Genomic DNA, 25970 nt, shown 5'->3' on the forward strand with positions numbered 1-25970 from the left:
GTAAAATGTAGATTTACTGAGGCTAATCAGAGTCTCAAAAGAATGGAACCATCTGCCTGTCTACCCTCTTTTCCTTTTTCTTTTTCTCCTGCTTGCTCTTTCTTTTTTAAATAAAGAATTTCCCAAAACCCCCTTTGGAAAAAGCATAGGCTACAGATGCTCCTGTGAGTTGCATTTTTTTCCCCAGACGTGTCCTCAACCTTGGCTAAATGATCTGTAACCGACAGAGACCTGCCTCAGTCACTTTTTGGTTTGCAGTCCCAAGTCAGTTGATTTTATTTAATCAAAAGGTGATTAAGACTATTTTCAGTGGGCCTCACTTAATCTGGTGATTGTCCTTAAAAGATGGGCTGGGGCCTCCCTGAGGTACAAAATTATCCTTGCTGGCTTGATGTAGCAAGCAGTCTGCTGAGGAAGCCCGCATGGGAAGGGATGGAGGTGACTTCGAGAAGCCGAAGGCAACTCCAGCCAACATCCAGCAAAAATCTGGTGCTGTCAGTCATATGGCTATGAGGAAAATAATTCTGCAAACAATCTGGATGAGCTTGGGATCAGATCTTCTCCAGTTGAGACTCCAGATAAAAACAGCCCAGTTGACACCTTGATTGCAGTCTTCTGAGACCCAGAGCCAAGGATCCAGCTAAGCTGTGTCTAGACTCCTGACTCCTGGGAACTGTGAAATAATAAATGATTAATTGTTTTAAGTTCCTACTTGTGTTACTCCATTCTCACAATGCTATAAAGAAATACCTCATACTGAGTAATTTGTAAAGAAACGAGGTTTAATTGACTCACAGTTCTGTAGGCTATATAGAAAGTATGACTGGAGAGGCCTCAGGAAACTTACAATCATGGTGGAAGGCGAAGGGGAAGCAGGCTGTCTTACACAGCTGGAGCAGGAAGAACAGAGAGGGTGGGAAGTGCCACACACTTTTAAACAACCAGATTTCCTGAGAACTCTATCAGAAGAATAGCACCAAAGGGAGAAATCTGCCCCCATGATCCAATGACCTCCCACCAGGCCCCAATTCCAACACTGGCGATTACAATTTGACATGAGGTTTGGGTAGGGACACAAATCCAAATGGTATCACTAATGTTGTAACTTCTTCTTAGAAACAAGATGAACCCCACTTAAAATCTGGTTTGGAAGTCAAGAATGACAGTGCCCCTATACATATATCAAGAGCGTAGCAAAAGGTTTATTATTGATATATTCTCAAGGTTTTTTTTGGGAGGACAGAACAGGCCTCCTAAGTTAGTCTAAAAGTTATTTAAGAGAGCAAGTGTTCTGGGCTGAATTGTGTTACTTCTCCCTTCTCCCAGCCAAATATATACATTGAACTCTTAACTCCCAGTACGTCAGAATGTGACTATATTTGGAGATAGAGTCTTTAGGGAGATAATTCCAGTTAAATTAGGTCATTGAGGGTGGGCCTTAATCCAACACAACTGGTGTCCTCAGAAGAAGAGGCAATTTAGATATAGAAAGGTACACAGGAGGATCATGTAAAGACATAGGGAGAAGATGGTCCCGCAGTGGCTCCACAAGAAACCAGCTCTGCTGACTTGTGGCCTCCAGAACTGTGAGCAGACAAATTTCCATTTAAGCCACCCAATCTGTGGTAGTTTTGTTCCTGGACCAAACTGAGCGTCAGGCTGCTATTTCTTGCTGCCAGTAATGAGATGCCGATGAACTGGGGAGGAAGAAAGTTTTTATTTCTGTAACCAGTTACAGGCTTGGAAATTATCACCAGACCAACTCAAAATTACAAAGTTTTTCAGAGTTTATATACCTCCCAAGCTATATGTCTACATGTAAGTGTACATTCATCTAAAGACATAAGTGATTAACTTCTTTTAATCTATAACTAAGGTCTGAGTCCTGAAGACCTTCCTCTGGAGCCTCAGTAAATTTACTTAGTCTAAATGGGTCTAGGTGCTGGGTGATTACCCTTATTTTGTCTCCTGCTAGATTAGAGAGGTTTGGGGAGTTCCTTCAGTCCTCCAACAGACTTGTTTGTGGAGGCCTGGGGAGTTTCTTCAGGCCCCTAATAAAACTTGTTTAATCCTGAATGGGTCCTGTTAAGAATTCCTTCATTATTTTGTCATACTTTAAGTTTAAGGCCCAGGAAAGGTCTAGGAAAAACTGTTGATGGGCTTTTGCTACATCCCAGCCTTTGTATAAGGACATTGGTTTTTTTTTTCAGCTTTTAATATTTAACTTATCCACTCAGTCACTACTGAAACAGTTGTGATGGAGGCCTGCGTTAGTGAAACCTAGCCTGCCACACTTTCTCGTGGCAGCCCTAGAAAACTAATATAGCAAGGAAAAAATGTTTTGGGGTTTTTATAATGGTTAGGGGATTGGGCTGGACAAACAGTTTCCACACACGAGAAAGGGCTTGGCTGCCAGAGCCAAAGGAGGGAGCGTCTGGGCTTTCTTATCGACTTGCCCAGATGCGGGAAACAGGGGAAGAACTATCAGCAATCAAACGTCAAAAAAGGGAGTCAGACTTTTATTGCAGCTAAGTTTGTGGTAAACACTATTTCAGGGCACCATCTAACTCCAACGATAGTGTCTGTGTCACTTTTCTTGAGGTCTTTTTCTGAAGCAAGCCCTGATGCTACTGTCACAGGCCAGAGTGCTGGGGAATCAATAGTCCTGGCCCTCAACCGTTGGCGTGAGAGTTTGTGTGCTAATACCCCAGCTTCCTCATCCCTTGGATGGGATTTCTCTGAGGCGTGGGTTCTCCATTTCCACCCAGAGTTTCCCCTGTGGCATTAAGCTCTAGTTGCCCACTGCCAGATGCCTGGATGACTTACCTGGGTTGCCTACCTTCTCTTCCCTGCTGGTGCTTCCCCAGGTTCTCAAATGGGTCACTTGCACTGGATACCGGCCTCAGAGTCTGCTTCAGGAAAATCAACACTGAGACAATGAATTAATACTGCTTTCAGGGCACTGTCGAGGCCTTCCAGCCAAAGATAACCAGGGACAAATCTGCAGTTGAACCAGTTGGGTTTATTATTTTTTGCAGTGAAGGACACATGCCATGAAAAATTATAGGGTGCCTCAGTAAGAGGTGTTAGAATGTTAGAAAGAACTTCTTACAGGGTTTGGATTTCAAATGATTTAGGAGATGGCCTAAGGAAGTTGGGGTTCACTCTAGAATGGATGTTGTCAGAAAGGGCAGGCAATTCTGTGAGAATCTCAATAAATCTTACTTATAGTGAAGGAAGATTAAGTCTATAGGTAGAATGAGGTTAAAGTTGTAATTGGAAAATAAATAGCAACTCATTTTGGCCGAGAGACATTGTGTTTGGTGTTTTGTGGGTGGCACCATGAGTTGTTTTCGTTGATGCTTAGAACTATGAAGCTGACTTGCTTTGCCTCACCTTATTATGATCGCAGAGCAACCTTGTCTGAATTGGTATTCTGTGTGAAGGTTTAAGTTTAATAGATTAGTATGACCTAGCTGTGAGTCCCGGGCCAGGTTCTGAATATCAAGGGCTGCTTTCTTCATCAGCATTTGGAAAATGCCAGCACATAGTAAACACTCAATATCATCTACCATCAGCCTGAGCCTGGGGCCTCACACCCATGCTCTTTTATCTAAAATCCTGAATTAGCTATGAATATTCACATTTTACGAATGAGGAAAGAAATGTGATCTGAGCTAATGCCTTGTGTCAACAGGTATATTACACTAAGATGGAGAATGATATACTGAATCTGCGTTTGCCTTTAACGTGTGTATAAATTCGAGAAAAAAGCCAAGGTTGGGCGGTAGGAGCCACGCTGCATCTCGGCGACAGGGGGCGGTGTGTCTTGCGAAAAGTCAAAACGCCGGCAGCTGGCCTTGGTGTTTTTCAGGCTCTTAGCCTTACGGAAAGTGAGGCCGTGTTTTACATCCAACATATTATTTCTGATAATATGTGACTTGGCGCCACGCGGACTCCGCACTTAAACACGCACTTAAGGGATAAACATATATTACTGAAACAGGTTTTCGCCCTTGGTGGGCAGTGTAGGGGACGCGCAGCTGCAATCTGCAAACCTTTGCAGGGCGCAGGGTTTCGTCCACCCGCTCAAGGACACAGAGACCTCCGTGCTCTGCTATACAAAGCACTCCCGGCCGGACCAGAGAGCAGGAGAGAGCATCGGCCAGGCGGAGCTAGGCGGCGCCCTCGGCCCGAACGTGAAGGTCAGGGCCGCGGGGCGTCCTCGCCGCCTAGGCCCCAGTCCCCGTCCCAGCTCCCGGCAGCCCAGGCAGCGATCCCAGCCGCAAGAACTTTGTTCTTTTTGTCCCGCCCCCTGCGCTGTACCGCCTTCGCCGCCTTCCGGCCCGAGTTCCGGAGAATCAACATGACGCTGCAGCCCAGGGTTTTCTTTTCTCTGGGGTCGCGGCTGCCCTGTGGCCTCGCTCCTCGGCGGGTAAGGCGGCCGGGGTCGCGGGGAGCGAGGACAGGGCGTCCCGATGCGCAAAGAGAGAGGACAGGGCGTCCCGGGGCCTCGGGGAGCGAGGCCAAGGCGTCCCGGGACGCAAAGAGAGAGGACAGGGCGTCCTGGAGCGCTGAGAGCACAGAGCAACCCGAGGCGCGGGAGAGAGGACAGGACATCTCGGGGCGCAAGAGAAAGGGCAGGAGGTCTTGGGGCACAAAGAGAGGACCCGGCGTCCCAGGGGCTCAGGGAGCTAGGACAGGGCGTTTTGGGGCGCAGAGAGAGGGCCACCAGGTCCCGGGGCGAAGGGCAACGCCAGGAGTGAGCACCGTGGCCCAGGTCGTATTCCACTCTCAGATAAAGTCCTGATGTGTGTAGGGGAATAGGGAAGGCACGTGATTTTCGAAGTTTTCACAGTTCTGCAAGTTTGCAACTTGTGTGTAAATAGGTCGGAAGAGGTAGGGAAGAATATGGCCCTCGCCGGTCCCTTAAGGAGTGAGAGATGGACCAGGCCGAGCGAGCACTGGTCTTTGATGTACTTTGTTATGAAGAAAGCCCATCTATGTGTTATGGAATTAAACACTAATACAAACAAATTCTCATAAAAATGAAACAAAAACAAAACCTCAGCTGTTCATAGACTCACCTTCCCAGATGGATAGCTGGGAGAGGTCTGTCTCACCCTGGCTTCCCCCTCTCTCTCGCCTACACTCCTGTCAGCATCTCTCCATTGCACTCATAATGGAAATAAAATACTGCAAGTGAAAACAGGAAGAAGAAAGAGAAACAAAAACAAAAAAGAAGCAATATCCAAGACAAGCCCTCCGCACATCTAAATTACAAAATTGTAATAAGTAAACTAAAAAGCACGTTTTCTTTAGCCAGGCAGAAAAATTAATACCTCAACTGTGAAAAAACTTACTTTGATTTGATAGAATAGACAGCCATGGTGTTCTTTTTCCAAAAATATGGGCAGCAGTAGTTCCAAATAGGAATACAAATAATTAGTATGGTGGTTCCCTCAAGTAAGAGATCTTTCTTTTAAAAAGTGAGATTTGTTCAGGGTTAGGTGTTTGCTGAGTTGTTTTTTTTTTCCTCCCTGTGAAAACTGGGTTATAGATCATTTTCAAGGAAGCCTATATTTTCTGATTCTTTCTCAGAGACATTTCTCATTTGAAAACTGCAACAGCTCTGGGATGTCTTCAGAGATTTTATTTTTTAACACACATCATTAGGATTGTAGTAATAAGGTCACACAGACCTTATCCGAGCTCTTCTGACACCATTAGACAATACAGTTTGAGAGGGAGAAAATGAACTCATTTAAAACTTAATTGTAATCTGACAATTTTGAAATTTCTTTGCGGAAAAAAAAGTGGAAGTTTTGAGGATCGAGGTTGGGAGGCAAGAGAGGCACCTGTTAGTGTGGTTTGTCCCCTTCCTAGCATATGTAGCCTCAAGTTTGAATTCCTGGGAGAAGAGAAGTGTTTACATCTGTGAAGTGGGAGGTTGTTCCAGGGAACATCATGTTTTTGTGGGCAAATACAAATTGTTATAATTAAAACCCCTAATTTGAATATTTTTGTTACCAAGAACCAAGGCAAATGTATCATTTGTTTTAAAACTTATTTGTGAATTGCTCTATTAAATTGTGCTGCTGACTAGTAGACCTCATTTCAATTTAATAAGTATTTATTGAGGACTGGCTTGGTGTCTGGCCCTGTGCTATGCCCTGGGACTCAAGATATAAAAAATATGAGCCCTGCTCTCAACTGCTGTCAAGTTGCTCTCAGTTCTATTGAGGAAAACATTCAGTCATTCAGTTGTTTATGAGGAAACACTAATTAATTAAGTACCTACTAAGTGTTGGGCATTCTTTGGCAATTTGTGGTTGAAAGACATTCCTACCTTCAATGCAGTATAGTCTTATATATGTTTTTTAAGCCACAAGTAATAACGAATGAGTAGGCCTTAAAATCAACTTAATGGAGCAAAACAGCCCTTTGGGAGGCTGAGGCGGGCAGATCATGAGATCAAGAGATCAAGACCATCCTGGCCAATATGGTGAAACCCTGTCTCTACTAAAAATACAAAAGTTAGCTGGGTGTGGTGGTGTATGACTATAGTCCCAGCTACTTGGGAGGCTGAGGCAGGAGAATCGCTTGAACCCAGGAGGCGGAGGTTGCAGTGAGCTGAGATTGCGCTACTGCACTCCAACCTGGCGATACAGTGAGACTCCATCTCAAAAAAAAAAAAAAAAAAATTGGAATAGAATAGGGTATATCTCAATTCATCTCATGTAGTAAGGTTGTTTATTTTGTTTTATATTTTTATATATTATTTTTTATTTTTACATATAATTTATATATATAATAAAATATATATTTTATTTTATATATTATTACTTATATATCTCAAAGAGTGAGACTCCATCTCAAAAAAAAAAAAAAAAAGTAGTAACTATCAAGAATAAAATCACTATTTTTAGAAAAATGGTTCCTGGCCTCTATTATTCAGCAATACAGTTAAAAAACAAAGTAACATATGACCTCAAACTGGCCACCCAGAATTAACTAAGTTTAACATTTGGTGAACATCATTCCAGGCATCTGTTCTGGTAAAAGGATGGATAGGCATAATTTTACTTGGATGTCACATTTTCCCTTAGAGTGTAGTCAACTTTGTTTCATTGCTTTCTCATGATGAATATTGTCTTGGAGCAGTATAAAACCAGCTAGATGTGTTTTCTATATATATATATATATTTTAAAATCTCGAAGCCTAAGTATTTCTTTATTCAGTGTAAAATTCTGGAATATAAGCTGTATGCAGGCAAATATTTTCATCTGTTTTGTTCACTGTTTATACCTAGAACAGTGCTTGGCATAGAGTAAACATGTAACAAGTATCTGTTACATGAATGAATATGTGTACTGTGTTGCTATGAACATGTGTATGTTGCTATATAAAACAGATTTCTTACTATGTTTCACAGTCAAAGAAATCTGAAAAATGGTACTCTAGTGAGTCACCAGCAGACATCAATAGATTGTGAAGATGCAGATGTGTATTATAATGCATATATGACCCAAACTGCATACCTAGAGGAGGCAAGGTAGGCTTCATGGAGGAGGTGGCCCCAGTAGCCTACTGTTAAACCAGGAGATGGAATTTGTGTGGTCCCAATGGCAATACAGACCTAAGGAATAGCATGTATCAAGAAGTGAAGAAGTGGCATATTTATAAAAATTCAAGTGGTTTGGTATTGTGGAGTTGGTGAAGTATGGGAACAGAGAAGCGTGTGGAGATGAGATCAGTCAGGTTGCTGGGGGACAGGGCATGGTGGGCTTTTCTTATTTATGTAGAAAATTGAGCATTTACTTTTTGCTAGGCACCTTACTAGGGATATAAGGGTGAGAAGAAGAGCTGATCCCTGCTGTCAGGAAGCTTAGAGTCCAATGGTGTTATGGTGTGATGTGCTGCATGTTAGGTTGGGTGTTCTTGCTTTTGGAGGGGATCCCAAATAAATAGCATCTGTTTTTTTCCAGTCTGAAAAATGAGTAAAGGTGGAAGCCAAAGTATCACTTTTATTGTGGTTTGTGAGAGGCAGCTGGGCCCATCAGCTGCATCTCCCAAAGTAGGCAGACTTACATAACTCTGGAGGAAGGCGGAATATTGCCCTCTGAAGGCAGCTGGCTCCCAAGAGGAAGAAGACCAAGGAGGACTGTTCATACCCAACGATCCTGTCAAAATTTACCGGTCATATCAACTGTCTCTGCAGGGACAGATTGTACCTCAGTTTGTGTTGTTATAAAGGAACACCTGAGGCTGGGTAATTTATAAAGAAAAAGGTTTGTTTGGCTCATGATTCTGATGCCTGGACAAGTTCAAGACTGAGCATCTGCATCTGGTGATGTCCTAAGGCTGCTTGCACTTGTGGCAGAAGGTGAAGGGGAGCTGGAGTTTGCAGAGATGGAAGTGAGAGGGTCTTCCCAGCCTGCTTTAGTGGGAACTAAGAGTGCAGACTCACTTGCCACTGCCAGGATGAGGATGGTGCTATGACATTTATGACATTCGTGATGGATCTACCCCCATAACCAAGGCGGCACCTATTAGTCCCCACCTCCAACATTGGGGATCACATTTCAACATGAGGTTTCAAGGGACAAGCATCCAAACGTCCTTAGCAGGTTGACTGGAGTTGTACTACCTGAGCTTCTCTCAGTAGGGAGATGTCAGGACTGGGGAAGAAGCATCTCCTGCTCATGGGGGAAGTATGTCCAGTTTTATGAGAGTGTTGTCGTTTGGTATATATCAAAGCTGAGACCTGAAGGATGAGTAGGAGTTAGCCAGAGGGAGAGATGTAAGAATGTTTTAGACAGGAGAGTAGTCTATGTGAAGGCCCAGCATGGAGGTTATCAGTAGAGAGCGGAGAGGCAGGAGGTGAGAGACGGCTTAGTGAGCAGCCTGTCAGCTGTGTTAAGGAGTTAACACTTTGTCCTGAGGGATGGGAGTGGAGACAAACGGCCAAACCCTGAGTAATCCTCTCATCTGATGAGAGGTGATCGTGACCTCAACAAAGGCATGCATTGGGTTTGGAGACACTCCAAGTTGAGTGATATTTGGGAGGTAAAATCAGAGGCCTTGGTGATTGGTTGGTGGTGAGGATGGGAGATAGGGCTGAGCTCAGAGGTGACATGTTGCCATCAAAATTGTGAGTAGAAATACAATATCATCAGGTAAGACTGAAAGTAGGGAGACCAAACATCAAAACACCAGTAATGAGGGTCTGAACTGAGTGTAGCATTAGAGCTACTGGGGACTAAAATGAACTGGGCTTGGTTTGAATGTATGGGGTAAGACAAAGCCCAAATTTCCATCTTTGGCCCCTGAACTAAGGACAATGCCACTCTCTTGAGTGAGGACATTAAGTGGGGACTGGAAGGAGAAGAGGAGTAAGTGACATCATTCTTGAAATGTCAGTAGGATCTGGGACTCCTCAAGTGGTATATAGATAATTAAGCTACAGAGGTGGAGGAGAGAATGTTAATTCTCCCTGGGAGTGTTAGGGAAGGCACCAGAGCTCTCACAGCTGGGTTTCAATGATGAATGTTGGGTGACGATAGGGAGCAATTTGTGTAAAGACAGGGAGGTAGGAAAGAGTTCGTGTTTGGGGAACCCTGAGTACTTTGTTTTCCTGAGTGTAAATTTCAGGGGAGATGAGGCAGGAGAGAGGGGCAGGAGCTAGGTCGTGAAGTCATATGCTGTGGGGAGCAAAGGAATCTGGATGTTCTGCAGCTACCAGGAGCCGTTAGAAGATCTTAGGAGAGAAGTAACATGATCCCGTTGGTAGTCATCTGGAGATCAGTTAAAAGATGACATAGAGTAGGCCCTCAATGTTTGTGAATATTGTGAGATTGGAGTTTGAAATCAGGTGATGGATAGAGAGGGACACTGGGGAGGTAAAAGGTGTGGGGCTTAGAGATGGATGGGATGTATCAGGTGAAGAGGAGGAGAGGGAGTCACCGAGGTGGGGCAGGGCAGGGCAGGTGGTGGGGGTGGGGTTAGTGGATGAATCTTGGCCTTGTAGCTTAAGTATGCATCTGAAGAAATTTCAAACAAACTTCCTGCCCAAACTACAAAGCTAACTTTATAGTATTACAAAAAAAATCTAGATCTCAGATATCTCCCAAAGGTCATGATAATGACATCAAAAGAGGAGGGAATTTAAAGTTATCCAGAGTTTCTTACAGCCCATGGTAGAAAGCATGCCATTGATGTTTAGCAACTTTTAGTTTTTGCAGAAAATTCTAGGTAGAAAATGATCAGCATTCTCAGCTGTCCACTGCTCTTTCTAAGTTGATGAATCATTCTGAGATCGAAGTGCCAGGGTAATGATAAATAAGTCTAGAATAAAAAGTCAACTGCACTTTGATCCCTTGCAGTCTGGGAAACTCTCACATTGCATTGTAACATGAAAGCAGTGATAGAACTGTAGGCTTTCATAATTGCTGGAATGATGAAATGATGTTGCCATTTACCTTTAGCCCTGATTTATTCTCTGTGCTTCAAAACTGTATTTCCTACTGCAGCTTAGATATCTCTACCTGACTATTCCCGAAGCATCCCAGGTGCAGCATTTCTAATGCAGAACTCATTATCCTCAGTGCTCCAACTTGGTCTTCTCATGCCAACCCAGTCATTTCAGTTACAGCATTACTCTGCATGCAGTCACTTAAAACTAGAACTCAGTTACCTTCCGCAGACCTCACCTTACTCACCAGGTCTAGCTGGTTGGCTTCTGGGTTCAGACTAATTTACATTTTAAGTGTGTGTGGAATGTGTTGTCTTCTCTTAATTTCTGCTGCCCTTAGTGTCTCTCACCTAGACTAATGACTTCTGTCTGATGGGGTCTCCATTTCCTTTTTTCTGGCTCACAGTTAAATCTTAATGTTTCTAGAACACAAAGGCAGTGCAGATGTATCAGGGATATTGAGGTAAAGGTGAGAGATAGAAAAGTCTATCTCAGTTCTTTTCAGTAAACAGGAGAACTGTTTATATGCTTTTAATGAAATAGGCAAAAATGTGATAAAATAGATCAAGAACAAAAGCCCAAGCTCATGTTGTTGGGCATGAGGCAAGAAGACATCGTGGATCTAGTGGATATCCTGAATACCCTGACTTGATCATTGCATATTCTATGCATGGAATAAAATACCACATGTACCCCACGAATAGGTAAAAATGTTATGTATTAATAAAACCTTAAAAAAAGAAGAAATAATTGGACCAGACAATATTAGGTACAGTGGTAACTCATTACGTCCTCATTTTTGGGGACCTTTGTTCTTGCAAGTCGTTTTATTTCCTAACTTCCCACCAGTTCACATGATAGCATCCTGGGCTAAGCATCACCATCTCTTGCCTGGCCTGTTATACAAGTGTCCTAGTAGTTTCCCTGCTTCCAACCTTGCCCTCTACACTCTATGGCAGCCAGAACAATCCCTTAAAACTTCAGGCAGATCATGTCCCTTCTGTCCTCAAAACTTAGAAGATGTTTCGCACTTGACTCAGAGTAAAAGCCTGAGTCTCCACAGTGGCTGACTCAGCCTGCATGGTCCAGTCCCCTTTACCTCACTGACCTCTTCTCCTGCCCCTGTCTCCCTCCTTCCTTCTTCTGCAGCCACACTGGCTTCCTGACTATTACCCCATCCATGAGCATGCCCACTGCTTAGGGCCTTTGCTCCCAATCCCTTTTGCCTAAAACCCTATGATTCATTCTTCTCCTTCACGTCTTTGCTCCAATGTCACCTTCTCAATGAGGCCTTTGCTGATGACTCTATTTAAAGTAGCAATGCTCTATCCCTAATCTCTGCCTTATTTTTTCCCCACACTACATACCAACTTTTAATATACTACGTATTTAACTTAATTTCTGTATCCCTCATTTCCTCAAGGATAATCTTGCTGAGAATAGAATATTGTGTCTTTTTTTTTTTTTTTTTTGCTGCTGTACTGCCATGCCTAGAACAGTGCCTGGGGTGTAATATATGCTCAATAAACACTTGCTTAAAATGAATAAATGAATAAACTCTATATCCATCATAATGTCATGTTTATCCCTAATACTTTTTCATGTAAGCAAATTCTCAAATCAAAACTCTTTGCAAGAGCAGAGATTCTAATTTTTGGTTTAAAAAAGATTGTCATTATAGTTTTGGTTAACATGATAGGGGATCAATAAGAGATGACTCAAATCAGAGGCAGGCAGGAGTGAAGACCCTAGCTGAAAATTTCAAATTGCCTCTTAGCTGTGTGATTTCATCTGTTTTTATTTTGTAGTATTGGGGAAGCATCTGTTTGGTCTGCATCTAACTGCAGACAGATAGGCACTGTACTAAAATGAGATGTACACCCTAGAGCATAGAGCACCGACATTTTCAAGGACTCATGTTCACTGATATAAAATGTATCATTACTCAAAAATGTAATTTCTGTCTTGCTCCTGGCAACTGCATAATTCAGCTTAGCCATTGGAGCTTGGAGTCCAGCTAGGCAGTTTCTTTTATATTTGTTCAGCCTTACCTTCATGTTGCTGTGGCAACAAGATCTGTGCTCTGCAGAAGCTGAGAATATCAGTGGCCTCTGTTCAGTGCCCTACTATAAGTTAAGGAGTAGGCCGATGTGCTTAAGCAATCTACACAGTCATGGAGCATGAGTTAACAAGGCCTTTGGCAAACCTTCGGTGTGGTATTCAGTTATTTTAATGTCTGCAGGGCAACTATTGGCATTTGGGGTGAGACAGTTCTTCATTCTGCAAGACTGTCCTTTTCTGCACTGGAACATCCAGTAGAACATTCCACCTAACTATCCCTTGTATTTGCAGATGCCTCCATCTAAGGACCACATACACTCTGCTGAAGTGGCAGTGGTCTGGCCGTTGGAAAGAATGCATGCATGGCACAGAAAAGTGCCTTCTAGCAATCGGACAAAATAAATTGGGAAGTAGCTATGGAAGGCTTCCTGTGTTCAGGGAGTACATAAGGTGTTTTGAGAATGCAGATGTACATTTATCAAACTCGTCCTTTGAAAAATACTGTTGTCCAGTGTTTACCATGCTGACATTTTAATATGACAGTTAAGTCCCAGTCTGCAAAACTCTTATGTGAATTTGAGTTGGAGTAAATTTGATCTCAAAAATATTCATTCAGCCTGAACCAACAGATGCTTAGAAGCTCCAACAAAATAGATATGGAAATATTTCATTATTTGTATAAATATAGTTCACACTTTAGTGTTTAATATAGAGTGGTTATGCTTCAAGTAAGGTATATGTCCTTATCATGAAATTGATTCTATGCCATTTTTTTTCTTGCTCTGTTTTCTTCTACGCACTTCTCATATTGTGTGCTTGCCTATATGATTCGATTTTGTGTTAGCTATTGTTAATGAAAAAAAAAATTATGAACATGTTGAACATTCAAGCAATACAAAAGAATATGCAGTGACAGTGTCATAAAGTTATTATTACTATGGTTATTACTATGAATAGTTTCTTGTGGATACTTCTGATGGTTTTTGTGCATATGTCAACATATGTATGAAGATATCCTCATTTTAAAAAACCACACGAATGGGAGCATGTTACATGGATTTTTCTACCTTGAGTTTTACACTTAACACATAATGTCTCACATTGTTGGTATCCAACACATACTTATTCAATAATTAAAAAATGATACATCTATAGCAATGTTTACAGTCAGCATATACATTCTAGCTCCTTCTTTTGGTAGATAATAGATCCATATAACAGTATTTTGTTGTATAGATGTGCTCTAATTCATTGGGTGTGTCCCCTAAGGAAACACACATAGATTGTTTTGTAGTCTTTCTATTACAAACAATGTTTTATTGAATCTCTTTGGCTATTTTGAGTCTCTTGCATTTTCATACCAATTTTAGGATAAGCTTGTCGACATTCACAAAAAGCTGATTAGGATTTCGATAGGGATTTTGTTGAATCTGTGTATCAATTTAGGAAGTATTGTCCTCTTAACAAAATTAAGCTTTCCAATCCATTAACATAGAATGTCTTTTTATTTACTTAGGTCTTTAATTTCTTAATGATGTTCTGTAGTTTTCAATTTATAAGTCTTGTACTTCTTTTATTAAATGTATTAGTATTCTTTTCAATATGATTATAAACAGAATTGTTAATTTCATTTTCATCTTAATATATATCTTTGATCATAGCTACTTTTCCCCCTGCTTCTTTCCCAGATGAATGAGTATATATATATTTTAGATAAATTCCTGCATGTGGATTTGCTGGGTCAAAGAGTATTTGTATCTAACATTTTAAAAAGTGTTGCCAGATTGGCCTCCTAAGAAGTTGCCAGAATTCTTATCAACAGGCTGTAACAATGGCTTTAATCAGCTGTTTCTTGTATTATATATGATAAAATTTGAACCTTACTGGTCTAGTAAGAGAAAAATTATGTCTCCTTTTGTTTAAATATGCTTATTTAGTTATAAATATGGTTGTATATTTGTTTTTTGTTTGTGTGGAGTACCTTTCTAAGCCCTTTGCCCAGTTTTTCTATTTGCAAGTAACTCAATTCTTAACATAGATTGATTTAGATTTTCTTTTCTTTTCTTTTTTTTTAAGAGGGAGTCTTGCTCTGTTGTTCAGGCTGGAGTGCAGTGGCACGATCTTGGCTTACTGCAACCTCCACTATCTGGGTTTAAGAAATTCTCCTGCCTCAGCCTCTCGAATAGCTGGGACTTCAGGCGCATGCCACCACGCCTGGCTAATTTTTGTATTTTTAGTAGAGATGGGGTTTTACCATGTTGGCCAGGTTGGTCTCGAACTCCTGACCTCAGGTGGTCCACCTGCCTCAGCCTCCCAAAGTGCTGGGATTACAGGCGTTAGCTACCACGCCCAGCCTGATGATTTAGATTTTCTGTTCTTGGGATGGCCAACCAAATGTTACATTCAGTAAGACAAGCATTTACCGCATGCCTAATTGGTGCCAGAAATTGTACTGTAGTGATGAATATAAGGTAGTGTCCCTGGCTTCCTGAGCATCCTGATACGTTGGTATGGGTTAGCAGGCCAATTTGGAAACCTTCCATTTGCCTGTTTTTAATAGGGTGCCATTTAAAAAGTGTTGACAGAGATATTGACAATGTTGTCTGGTTTTGAAGGCCAATTCTGCTGGGTTGAGAAAGACAGTGGTTGGTTCAGGTCAGTGAGAAAGAAGGAGCAAAGGCCAGAAGGTGAAAGTAGTTGACAAGTTTTTGGAATGCTGAGGGCTTGGTAAGTGTAGAGTTTACTTCTACATGGCAGACCAGTCACGAGGTGGGGCGAGGAAAGTATTAATACATTGGCACCATATTGTCCAGTGGCTTGAATGCCATGCTCAAGAGTTTGATTTTTGTCTTTTTGACTTTGGAAGGCATCCATGTTTTGGAGGAATGGAATTTTAATGTGGAGGACCCATCCATAATGATGATGACGATGATGATGGTGATGATAAATAGCTAAACTAAGTGCTCAAAAGATAATTCATTTAGCCTCACAACTCCCATATGAGAGTCTGTTATTTTTATTTATTTATTTATTTATTTTTTTTGAGACAGAGTCTCACTCTGTTGCCCAGGCTGGAGTGCAGTGACCGGATCTCAGCTCACTGCAAGCTCCGACTCCCGGGTTCACGCCATTCTCCTCCCTCAGCCTTCCGAGTAGCTGGGACTACAGGCGCCCGCCACCACGCCCGGCTAATATTTTGTATTTTTTAGTAGAGACGGGGTTTCACCGTGTTAACCAGGATGGTCTTGATCTCCTGACCTCGTGATCCGCCCATCTCGGCCTCCCAAAGTGCTGGGATTACAGAGTCTGTTATTTTATGAATTTTTTATATTTGAAATTGGATCTTCTTAATAATGGACCTAGCACATTAAACAATTATTTTTGTAGAAATTTCTTTTACATGAAATTTAGTTATGGTAAAAAAAAAAAAAAAAAAAAAAAGGCCTTGCTTCCTCTTTCGTTTTTTTTTGTTTTGGTTTCTTGTATGTTACTTAGACTAGGCATCTAGGAGTCACATACTCAGATGCCTGAAGTCCTTGAAGGCCCTGTTTATGAAAGGCCACCCAGTGAAAAGGGCTCACTTTTCGTGTGTGAGTCAGGGCTGGGCAGAGCTCAGACCTTGTCTCAACAGGGCTGTCATAGTCATTCTTAATCATGTGGGAAGGTGTGCCCAAGTATTGGTAGAGCTTCTGACTCTTATGTGAATTCTTCCATTATCTAAATGTTGGCTCAAGTTTTAAAAAATTTGGGCAGGATAACAAAACATATTTGGCCTAGAATCACTAATCTACTTCTGTTTGAGATACCCTAGACATTTTAGATTAGCCAAATTATACCTAAGTAATTTAGGTATATATTTCACGGATATACAGTCCTTATCCTTGAGGGGAAGGTGCAGTGTCAAGACTCTCAGAATTGCCATTTTGAAGATTAAAAGTGTGATCATGTCTTATTAGTTTAGATGCTGTAATTTTGGAATACATGAAGGAGGAAGCTATTGTTTATATGATGTGGGAGAGGGATGAGTATGATGAGGAAGGTGGGTGATAGCTAATTTTTTGTGGGAGAGATTTAGAGCTTGTAACTAAAAAATAATTGTGTATTGCCAAAGTTGGAAGACTCTAGAAAGTTTTAAGAATTTTAGGTCACTAAAGATCTCCAGAGAAATCAATCTTGATATGAAAGGTGTTATTTACATTTTTGAAAAAAGGTTATTTCTCTAAAAACCATAAAGCAGGACTTGAAAATCTTTAAAAGCCTGTTTGGTATCCACTTTTTATAATTCAAAAAAGCCCAACCAAAATACTGTTTCAGGTTATTAAGGATGCTTTGTAGAAACAGGGGATTGAGTATGATGTGATCCTGTGACATCTGATCATCTCAGTGGGTCTTAATGTTGAAATGAACATCTTCCTTTTAGGCAGAGAAGATGGCTTGAATTTATATTAACATGCTGTGTATTGTTAGGGGGTAATGAGAATTAAAATAGCTTATCAATTTCTTCACTTTGGTGGGGAAGTGGAATCATAAGGTTAATATTGATCAGATCATATAAGATAAAAAAGTGCTACGTAATAACTTGTTACATTGTAGACACTAGGAATTATTTTTATCACATGTGACATTTTTACCTTTCTATCCTTTTCTCTACCAGTGAGGAGGTTGAGGAAATGTTTTAAAATAAATTTAAAAATAAAGTTTGTATGCAAATATCTTGTTTAATTATTTTCATGAAGTCCCACATCAAATCCCCTATACACATTAACATTAAAAAGTTAAAAATTATGGTAAAGCCTTCAGAAAATTAGAATACTTTTTTCATTATTATTAACGACAGATTTACCATTCTATTTGAGTAAACTTGTTGATTCATCATCTTAATGTAATAGTTCTGAAGGCAGGTGGCAGCCTTAAGGAAAACTGCCACTTATGTAGAAAAAGATTATTGTGGAGTTGCTTGGATTACTGTGCTTTGGCAAAAGGATATGAAAAGAAAATGCTTTGTCAATATGAAGCTAAAATAAATATGATGACTATGGAGCATAACAAGATTTACAAATGTATCTTCAATTATTTTATACATGATCTCAAATTTTGTCTTTCAGTAACTTTTTTTCTGCTTATAAAGATCTAATCATACTTACTGGATAGATTTGGAAAGTACTAAAAGCCAATCAAACAAACAAACAAAAAAAGCAAATAATTATCTATAATCTCATCACTTAGCCATAACTGTAAAGTAATGGGTGGACTGTGAAGTCAGATACTGGATTTAAGTCTTTATTCCCTATTATTATTTATTTTTAGAAGTTAGCTACTTGACCTTTCTGTGCTTCAATTTTTTTCATCTATAAAATAGGAGTAACAATAGAGTTTACCTTATAGAGCTGTTTTGAGGACTGTATGGTAAATATTGAATCTACTACTTACTGTTGTTATTTCCTTCTAGTCTTTTTTTCTAAGCATATATTTTTATTTGTAGTTAAAAACATACTGTATATTTGTTTCTTTTTTTTTTTCATTTAACATCACATTATAAACATTTTCTTGTGCAGTTTCCAGTTGATGAGCAGCCTCGTTCTAAATCATTGACCACATTTCTTATTCTTTCCTTAGGATAAATTTCAAGATATCCTGAATCAACTGATGACAGTCTATTTAGCTTACAGGAATACTCTGGAAGGAAATGGCAGCTTCTGGAGTTTTAACTGGAGTTTTAATCTTGCCACCATAACCTAATGGAATATCACATAACATCTCCCTGGTGTGATCATTAAGCTTAGCAGGATCTCAGAGAATAGACAGAGGAATATGTAAGCTGGTTATCAGAGAAGGCTCTGGAGCCTGTCAGTCTGTGTTTGAACTGTAGTTCTGCAACTTTGGCAATATATATATTTTTTATCACTCTGAGCCCTTTCTGTACAACAGGATAAAACTAATAACCTATTTCATGTGGTTGTTGGGAAGATTAAATAGTTTAATATGTAATCCTGGCAGGTGGTAACCACTTAATGAATGTTAGCTCCTATTGTTCATTTTATTAAATACCTAAAGTTTGTTTTATGATTATATGTGAGAGAATGGCAGTGATGTTTGCATGTAACGTAAGTACAAGCTGTTACATATAAAATAGGGCAATATAAATATTTTTTACTCTGAAATGTATTGATTTTTCCCTCCATTTAAAATAAATAACAGAAATATTCTGTTTTATGTTTTGTGGCCAGAAGCTAGCATGTGAAGAGGCATTTGATTTAATAAACCTTATAGAGAATTTTTAACAATTTTCTTCAGCGATTCAAAGGTGGAAAGAAGTGATTTTTATCCAGATTATTTTTGTTGAAAGACAAAAATGCTTTATGTTAGTTTTTAAAAAATTAAATTTGGTCGGGTGCAGTGGCTCATGCCTGTAATCCCAGCACTTTGGGAGGCTGAGGCAGGCGGATCATGAGGTCAGGAGACCGAGACCATACTGGCCAACATGGTGAAACCGCGTCTCTACTAAAAATACAAAAATTTAACTGGGCATGGTGGCGCGTTCCTGTAATCCCAGCTACTCTGAGGCAGGAGAATCGCTTGAACCCGGGAGGTGGAGGTTGCAGTGAGCCAAGATCATGCCACTGCACTCCAGCCTGGTGACAGAGCGAGACTCTGTCTCAAAAAAACAAAAAAACAAAAACCAAACCAAAACACAACAAAATTAAATTTAAGTAAAACACCTGCAGATAATAATGTAAGCATTTGTAGTGCTTACTATATGCTACACACTGCTCTAGGTGCTTTACCTATAATAACTCATATAATCCTCACAATGCCATATGAAGAAATTTATTTTATTGTCCTCATTTTGTAGATGAAGGAACTGAGGCACAGAGAGGTCAAATAACCTGCTGAAGGTTATACAGCTTGGGAGAAAATTCTGTGCTATGTAATCCAGCTCCAGAGCCTGTTCTTTTTAAATCAGAAAGCAAAGAATAATAATTAAGTACAATACCAATATGTTTGCAAAGAGTTTGTGTTAATACAAGAATTTGATTACTATTAAATTCAAGAGCATGTTTTAAAAAATTCATCTGTTTTTTGGAAATATATGTATGCAAATTTCAATTCATTTTTCCCCTTTTAGTTTTTCAGTTATGGGACAAAAATATTATATCAAAACACTGAAGCTTTGCAGTCTAAATTCTTTCCACCCCTTCAAAAAGCGATGCTACCACCTAACAGTTTTCAAGGAAAAGTGGCATTCATTACTGGGGGAGGTACTGGCCTTGGTAAAGGAATGACGGCTCTTCTGTCCAGCCTAGGTGCTCAGTGCGTGATAGCCAGCCGGTAAGTCCCTTACCTCAAGCCTATTGGTGATGCTTTTGAAGAAACTATTCTGTGCCATAGTATTGAAAACACTGTTCGCCCGAGTTGTTTGATTAGCATCTTAATCTTATATGAAATACTAGAAATATTCTTTAGATTATTTAAATAAATCGTTTTGAAAAAGTCAGGTACTATTTGAGATGAAAGAAACAATGAAAATTGTGGAACTGATGTTTGGGTAAACATCCACAATTTTCATTATTTTAATTTCCCCAATTCAGTGGTAGAATATTTCTTTTTCTGTACATGAAGATGAAGTTAAAAAGCTTGACATGCAGCCAGGTGGGGTGGTGTGTGCCTGTAATCGCAGCTACTGGGAAGCTGAGGCAGGAAGATCGCTTGAGGCCCAGAATTTGAGACCAGCTGGGCAACATAGTGAGACCTTGTCTCAAAAGAAACTTTTTTTTTTTTTTTTTTTTTTTTAAAGCACTACGTGGAGGTTGCTTTGTCTTCAGTGGGAATGATTACGGCTACTGCTTTAATTAAACATTAAACATTAAACCATGAATATATTTTCTTTGTAAAGCTGGCTTATTAAGGAATAATTTAAATCTGTGAGTAGATAATGTTAAAGTAACTGGTTTAAAAGTGACTAATTCAATAAATTAGTATCAAATATATAAAAATGATCTAAATTTGACTTTTAGAAAAATTCATGTTGATTTTTGTATATAAATAACATCTATACTTTCTCAGAAATGCTTTTCTTTAAGCTATGGATTCTCTGTATTCTTCAATTTATGAAATTGAAAAATATAATATGAAGTCATACAAGGTGTTTATTTCTAGGAAGATGGATGTTTTGAAAGCTGCCGCAGAACAAATTTCTTCTCAAACTGGAAATAAGGTACATTAAAAATCAGTTATTTAATTTAGATTTAGGAATTATAACATGTTCAAATAATTTGTTCATGTGTTTGGTTTAAGAAACCTGGAAAATGTCATTTTCTTTTTGTTATTTTGCAGGTTCATGCAATTCAGTGTGATGTGAGGGATCCTGATATGGTTCAAAACACTGTGTTAGAACTGATCAAAGTTGCCGGACATCCTAATGTAAGTGTAGTGATGACGAAGCCGAACTGCCAGACACTTGATGTTGATAACACCCAACAACTTGTACAAAGGAAATAAAATGTTGATATTGATGTAGGACAGGCAAGTCCCAGTCTGGGGCTTAGCCTGGGAAGGTTCTTGGCTTTACCCAGGAAAGAATTCAAGGATGAACTGGTGGTAGAAGAGAACAGCTTTTCTGAAGCAGCAGCAGCAGTGGAATGGATTTGTGACTGTTCCTTCAGAGCAGGGCAACCCCATGGTCAATGTGCTGGGCATAGCAGTTGAGAGGCAGTTTTATAGTCATATTTGTACCCATTTTTAATTACATGCAAATTAACTGGGTTTATGCAGAAATTTCTAGAAAAGGGTTGGTAACTTCTGAGTTATCAGTTCGTTGCCATGGAAAGGGCAGTAACTTGCTGGCATTGCCATGGCAATGGTAAACAAACATAGTGCATTGGTGGTTATGTCTAAAGAGGGGGTGCTTTCATCTAGGACTTGGTTTAACTAGTCCTCAATCTGGTCCTGTGCTGGAGCTCTGCCTCCAGAATTAGGCCCCCCTCCTACCTCAATATGAGCAAGTGCTGTGTTGAGAAGCACCTATTTTCTGTCCCTAGGAAAATGCCAGTTCTGCTAAAGCAAAGAACGGAGTAGAAAGACCGCTACACGACTTCCTTTCAGGAATACTTAAAGAATCCATTTATGATTGATCGGAAAACAAACTTGATTTCACTTTATTTAATAAGATTATGAAATAACCAGAGCAGTTATCCAAGAGCACAGCATTGAGTTTAAATGATTGATGCTTTTTGCTTCTGCTAATAACTTTTGATTGTCTTCCTCAGTGGAGAACAATATAAACATGAAAAACTGTAAGAAATTCAAAATTTCTCCTTTTAATACCTGAAATATGCATGAATATTTTGCTGTTGCTTGGTACATTTACTGGAGAGAAGCCATTTCTTCCAGTAGTCTCAAAGATAGCACTTTCTATGATAAAGATATTTTCAGAACCAATAACATTGAATCTCCTGTAGAACTAGCCAGAATCTTTATTGGTGGTAAATAGATCATCAACCACAAGCTGCTTTGGTTAAGTTAAACTAAAATAACACCAGAAACAAAAAGGCGTTTCTTGAGATCTTTGAAATAAAAGAGTCACATGGTAAATATGTTTATCTGTATTAATTTTCTTTTTTTTTTTTTTACCTTTTAAAATTTTATTCATTTATTTTGAGACAGGGTCTTGCTCTGTCACTCAGGTTGGTATGCAAGTGGTACAGTCATGGCTCAGCGGAGCCTTGACCTCCTGGGCTCAAGCAGTACTCCCACCTCAGCCTCCTAAGTAGCTGGGAATACAGGCACATGCCTCCACACTCAGCTAATTTTTAAAAGAAAATTTTTGTAGAAATGAGGTCTTGCTTTGTTGCCCAGGCTGGTCTTGAACTCATCCCAAAGTGCTGGGATTACGGGCATGAGCCCCTGCACCCTTTTAGTTTTCTTAATAACAGAATCTACCCTAATTTAAAGACGGCTTAGGATTCTGAAATTTGGTAACTGACATAGGAGGTTTTCACAGACTCAGACTACCAAATCTCATGGTATTGTTTCGTAGGTAACTGTGAACTTCAACTTTATTGTATTATTTCTATTAATACATTTCAGAAACAAAAACCCTGCAGAGAAAATGTTTTTCCTCATCTAAAGTTTCTGTAACTTGCCTTGTCCATTCATTAGATTGTGATAAACAATGCAGCAGGGAATTTTATTTCTCCTACTGAAAGACTTTCTCCTAATGCTTGGAAAACCATAACTGACATAGTTCTAAATGGCACAGCCTTTGTGACACTAGAAATTGGAAAACAACTAATTAAAGCACAGAAAGGTATGTTTATTTGCTTTTCTCATATTTATTTGACTCCTATGTGTGCAAGGTTCTGTGCTAAGCTCTGTGATACTTTAAAAGTCAATGAGACAGTCTACACTTGTAGAACTCACAATGTAATGGAGAAAAATGATATTTGAATAATAGCTATATATTACAATTTGAGCAGTAATAAATGTATGTTTCAAGTGCATTGGCAATCCAGGGACAGGAATGACTAACTCTCTTTAGGGTCAGTGATCAGGTTGAGGAACAAGATGCAACTTAAGCTGGAAGTTCAAAGATCTAGATGTAGAGAAAGAGGAGGGAAAGGACATGTAAATGTCCATGGATAGAGGCCTGGTGGAGAGGAGGAGCATACTTACATAGGGAATGATGAAAAACTTGATGTTATTAGAGATGGGGAGAGGAGTAGGAAATGACTTTGGGAAGGTGAGTTGGAGTGTAATTGGGAAAGTTCTCAATACCAAAATAAGGAGTTTAATGTTAATTCTGAAAGAAATGGTAAGTATTTTTGTGTGGATTTCCATTGAAGGTGGAGCAAAGAATGTGACTTGATTGGAAAGGTTAGTGACAACAAGATGGATGATGAAAGGAGTGCTATTCAGGAGGATTTGATTTTTCTTTTAGCATGTGGCTAGATTGCATGGGAGATAAAGTAGAAGATATTTAGAAGATGAGATCAACAGGCCTTATTGATTTGATGAGAGTGTTTTCAGATGGGATGAAGAGTCTGAATGACGTTAATACCACTGAAATTAAAAACACTGGAGGGAAGATAGATTTAGAAGTAACTTACTAGGAGAACATTTTTGTTAGTATTACGAATGAATTACTTTACAAAAGTTCATAGGTACATGAATAGCAAACATGTCTAATATATATATGTGTGTATATTCACATATATCTAGAACCAGCATACATTTTTTCACCTGACAGACACTTACTAATGACTTTTGGGTAGCAGGCCCTATACTCATGCTCAAAGCAGAGGTGGACAAGACTCTGTCCCTGAATAATTCGGGGAACTTGAAGGATGGGGGTATTTTCTGAGAGAAGGTGGAGAGTATTCTAAACAAGGAAAATAAGGAAGAGTTCTCATGCTCCTCAGAGGGTGTCCTTTGAGGGCTGAGGGGAGGAAAGAGGGCATGGAGCTGGCCAGGTTCCTCCCTCTGGTTCAGAAACCTTTGCCTTACAAGGTTCAATTTCTTCTTTTGTGCAGTGCAGGTGATCCTAGCACCAGCTTGAGATAGGGTGTAGGAGCAGAGAAATGCTACAGAGGCACTAGCTGTGTGTGTGTGTGTGTGTGTCTGCCTGCTCACACACATACACTAATAGCTTCCATCCTTTCTATGCACTCATTGAAATTGAAATTCCTGGTTACTCATTTCCATGACGGCAGAATGGATGTGATTTGTAATTGGAGTTTGGATGATAAGTGTTTGATTTGATTTTTTTTTTTTTTCCGTGGGGAGCGGGAAGATGGATAGGAGTGGGAAGGGGGACAGGGAAGAGTGTGACTCCTCTCTCTTCCCTTCTCTGTCTGAGGAACCTTGATCTGTGTATCTCTCCTGTGTCTCTGCCTCTGATTCTCTCACCCTACCCCTTGCTCATGTCTCAATCTCATTCTCTACTGCTCTGCCTCTGTCAGTGCCTCATTTTTAGTTCTCTGTTTCTCTCTTCATCTGTCTCTTTTGTTTCTTTGTCCTTCTTTGCCTCATTGTCCCTTATTTCTTCCCTTGCTCATCTCTGTGACACTCGATTTCTGACTCTCCCTTCTTTCCTCATTATTGTCTTTCATTTTAACATAGACTCTGATCCATTCTTGTTCATCACATTGGATTAAAATTCTATGGGCTTTGTTAAAAATATATTAGATAAGATACCTTTTTAAAAGATGGAAGCCAGTTTTTATTCTTCCAAGATTCCTGTCAGTTATTGATGCTATAAGCTGACAGAGCTTGGGAACTTGGACCACTGGACTGAGGGGAGTAAACGATAAAAGATTTGTCCTGGTACTGGATCGACAGTCAAGGAACTGAAGCGTGACATTTTTAACAATATCATGTCTTCCAATCTTGCACCATTTATTTAGGTCTTCTTTAATTTCTATCAGCAGTGTTTTGCACAGGCATTGTACAAGTTTTGTTAACTTTCTCTAAATTTTTGGTGCTATTGCAAATGGCACTGTTTTCTAAATGGTATTTTCTGGTTCTTTTCTTGTAGTATTTAGAAATACAATGGATTAGTTTTGTGTATTGATGTTTTCCCTAGGAGCTTGCTAAACTCAATGGTTATTACAGTTGTTTGTTTGTTTGTTTGTTTGTTTGTTTAGATTCCTTTGGATTTTCTACATTGGTAATACTGATAATGAAAAAAAGACATTTTTTATATTTTCCTTCCCAATTGATAAGCCTTTTATTTTCTTTCTTGCCTTATTTTACTGGATGGGACCTTCACTAAAATATTGAATAGTAGTGGTAAAAACTTAGATTCTGCTTGTTCCTACTATTAAGAACAAATCAAATACATGGAGGAAAGGAATTAGTTTTTCACTATTAATTATGATTTACCTGTAAGTTTTCATAAATATCCTTTATCAGCTTTAGGAAGTTCTCTTCTATATCTAGTTTGCTGATAGCTTTTTTTTAAAGTTATTATTATTATTATACTTTAAGTTCTAGGGTACATGTGCACAACATGCAGGTTTGTTACATATGTATACATGTGCCATGTTGGTGTGCTGCACCTATTAACACATCATTTACATTAGGTATATCTCCTAATGCTATCCCTCCCCCCTCCCCCTACCCCATCACAGGCCCCGGTGTGTGATGTTCCCTGCCCTGTGTCCAGGTGTTCTCACTGTTCAGTTCCCACCTGTGAGTGAGAGCATGCGGTGTTTGGTTTTCTGTCCTTGTGATAGTTTGCTGAGAATGATGGTTTCCAACTTCATCCATGTCCCTAAAAAGGACATGAACTCATCCATTTTTATGGCTTCATAGTATTCCATGGTGTATATGTGGGACATTTTCTTAATCCAGTCTATCATTGATGGACATTTGGGTTGGTTCCAAGTCTTTGCTATTGTGAATAGGGCCACAATAAACATACGTGTGCATGTTTAT

General features: G+C 39.6%; 1 protein-coding gene across 1 annotated transcript in view; it reads left to right on the plus strand.

Annotated features, from left to right (window-relative positions):
- Nucleotides 1–4254: 4254 nt before the first annotated feature.
- DECR1 (2,4-dienoyl-CoA reductase 1) overlaps nucleotides 4255–25970 on the plus strand; it is a 45129-nt gene continuing 23413 nt past the window's right edge. Inside the window, exons 1-5 of the mRNA XM_008001045.3 lie at nucleotides 4255–4435; nucleotides 19663–19865; nucleotides 20694–20751; nucleotides 20871–20957; nucleotides 22695–22842. Coding sequence (XP_007999236.3) covers nucleotides 4367–4435; nucleotides 19663–19865; nucleotides 20694–20751; nucleotides 20871–20957; nucleotides 22695–22842 — 565 coding nt within the window. The 5' untranslated portion in view covers nucleotides 4255–4366. The remainder of the gene's footprint in view (nucleotides 4436–19662; nucleotides 19866–20693; nucleotides 20752–20870; nucleotides 20958–22694; nucleotides 22843–25970) is intronic.

Source organism: Chlorocebus sabaeus, chromosome 8 (genome assembly GCF_047675955.1).
Source record: "Chlorocebus sabaeus isolate Y175 chromosome 8, mChlSab1.0.hap1, whole genome shotgun sequence".
Lineage (NCBI taxonomy): Eukaryota > Metazoa > Chordata > Mammalia > Primates > Cercopithecidae > Chlorocebus > Chlorocebus sabaeus.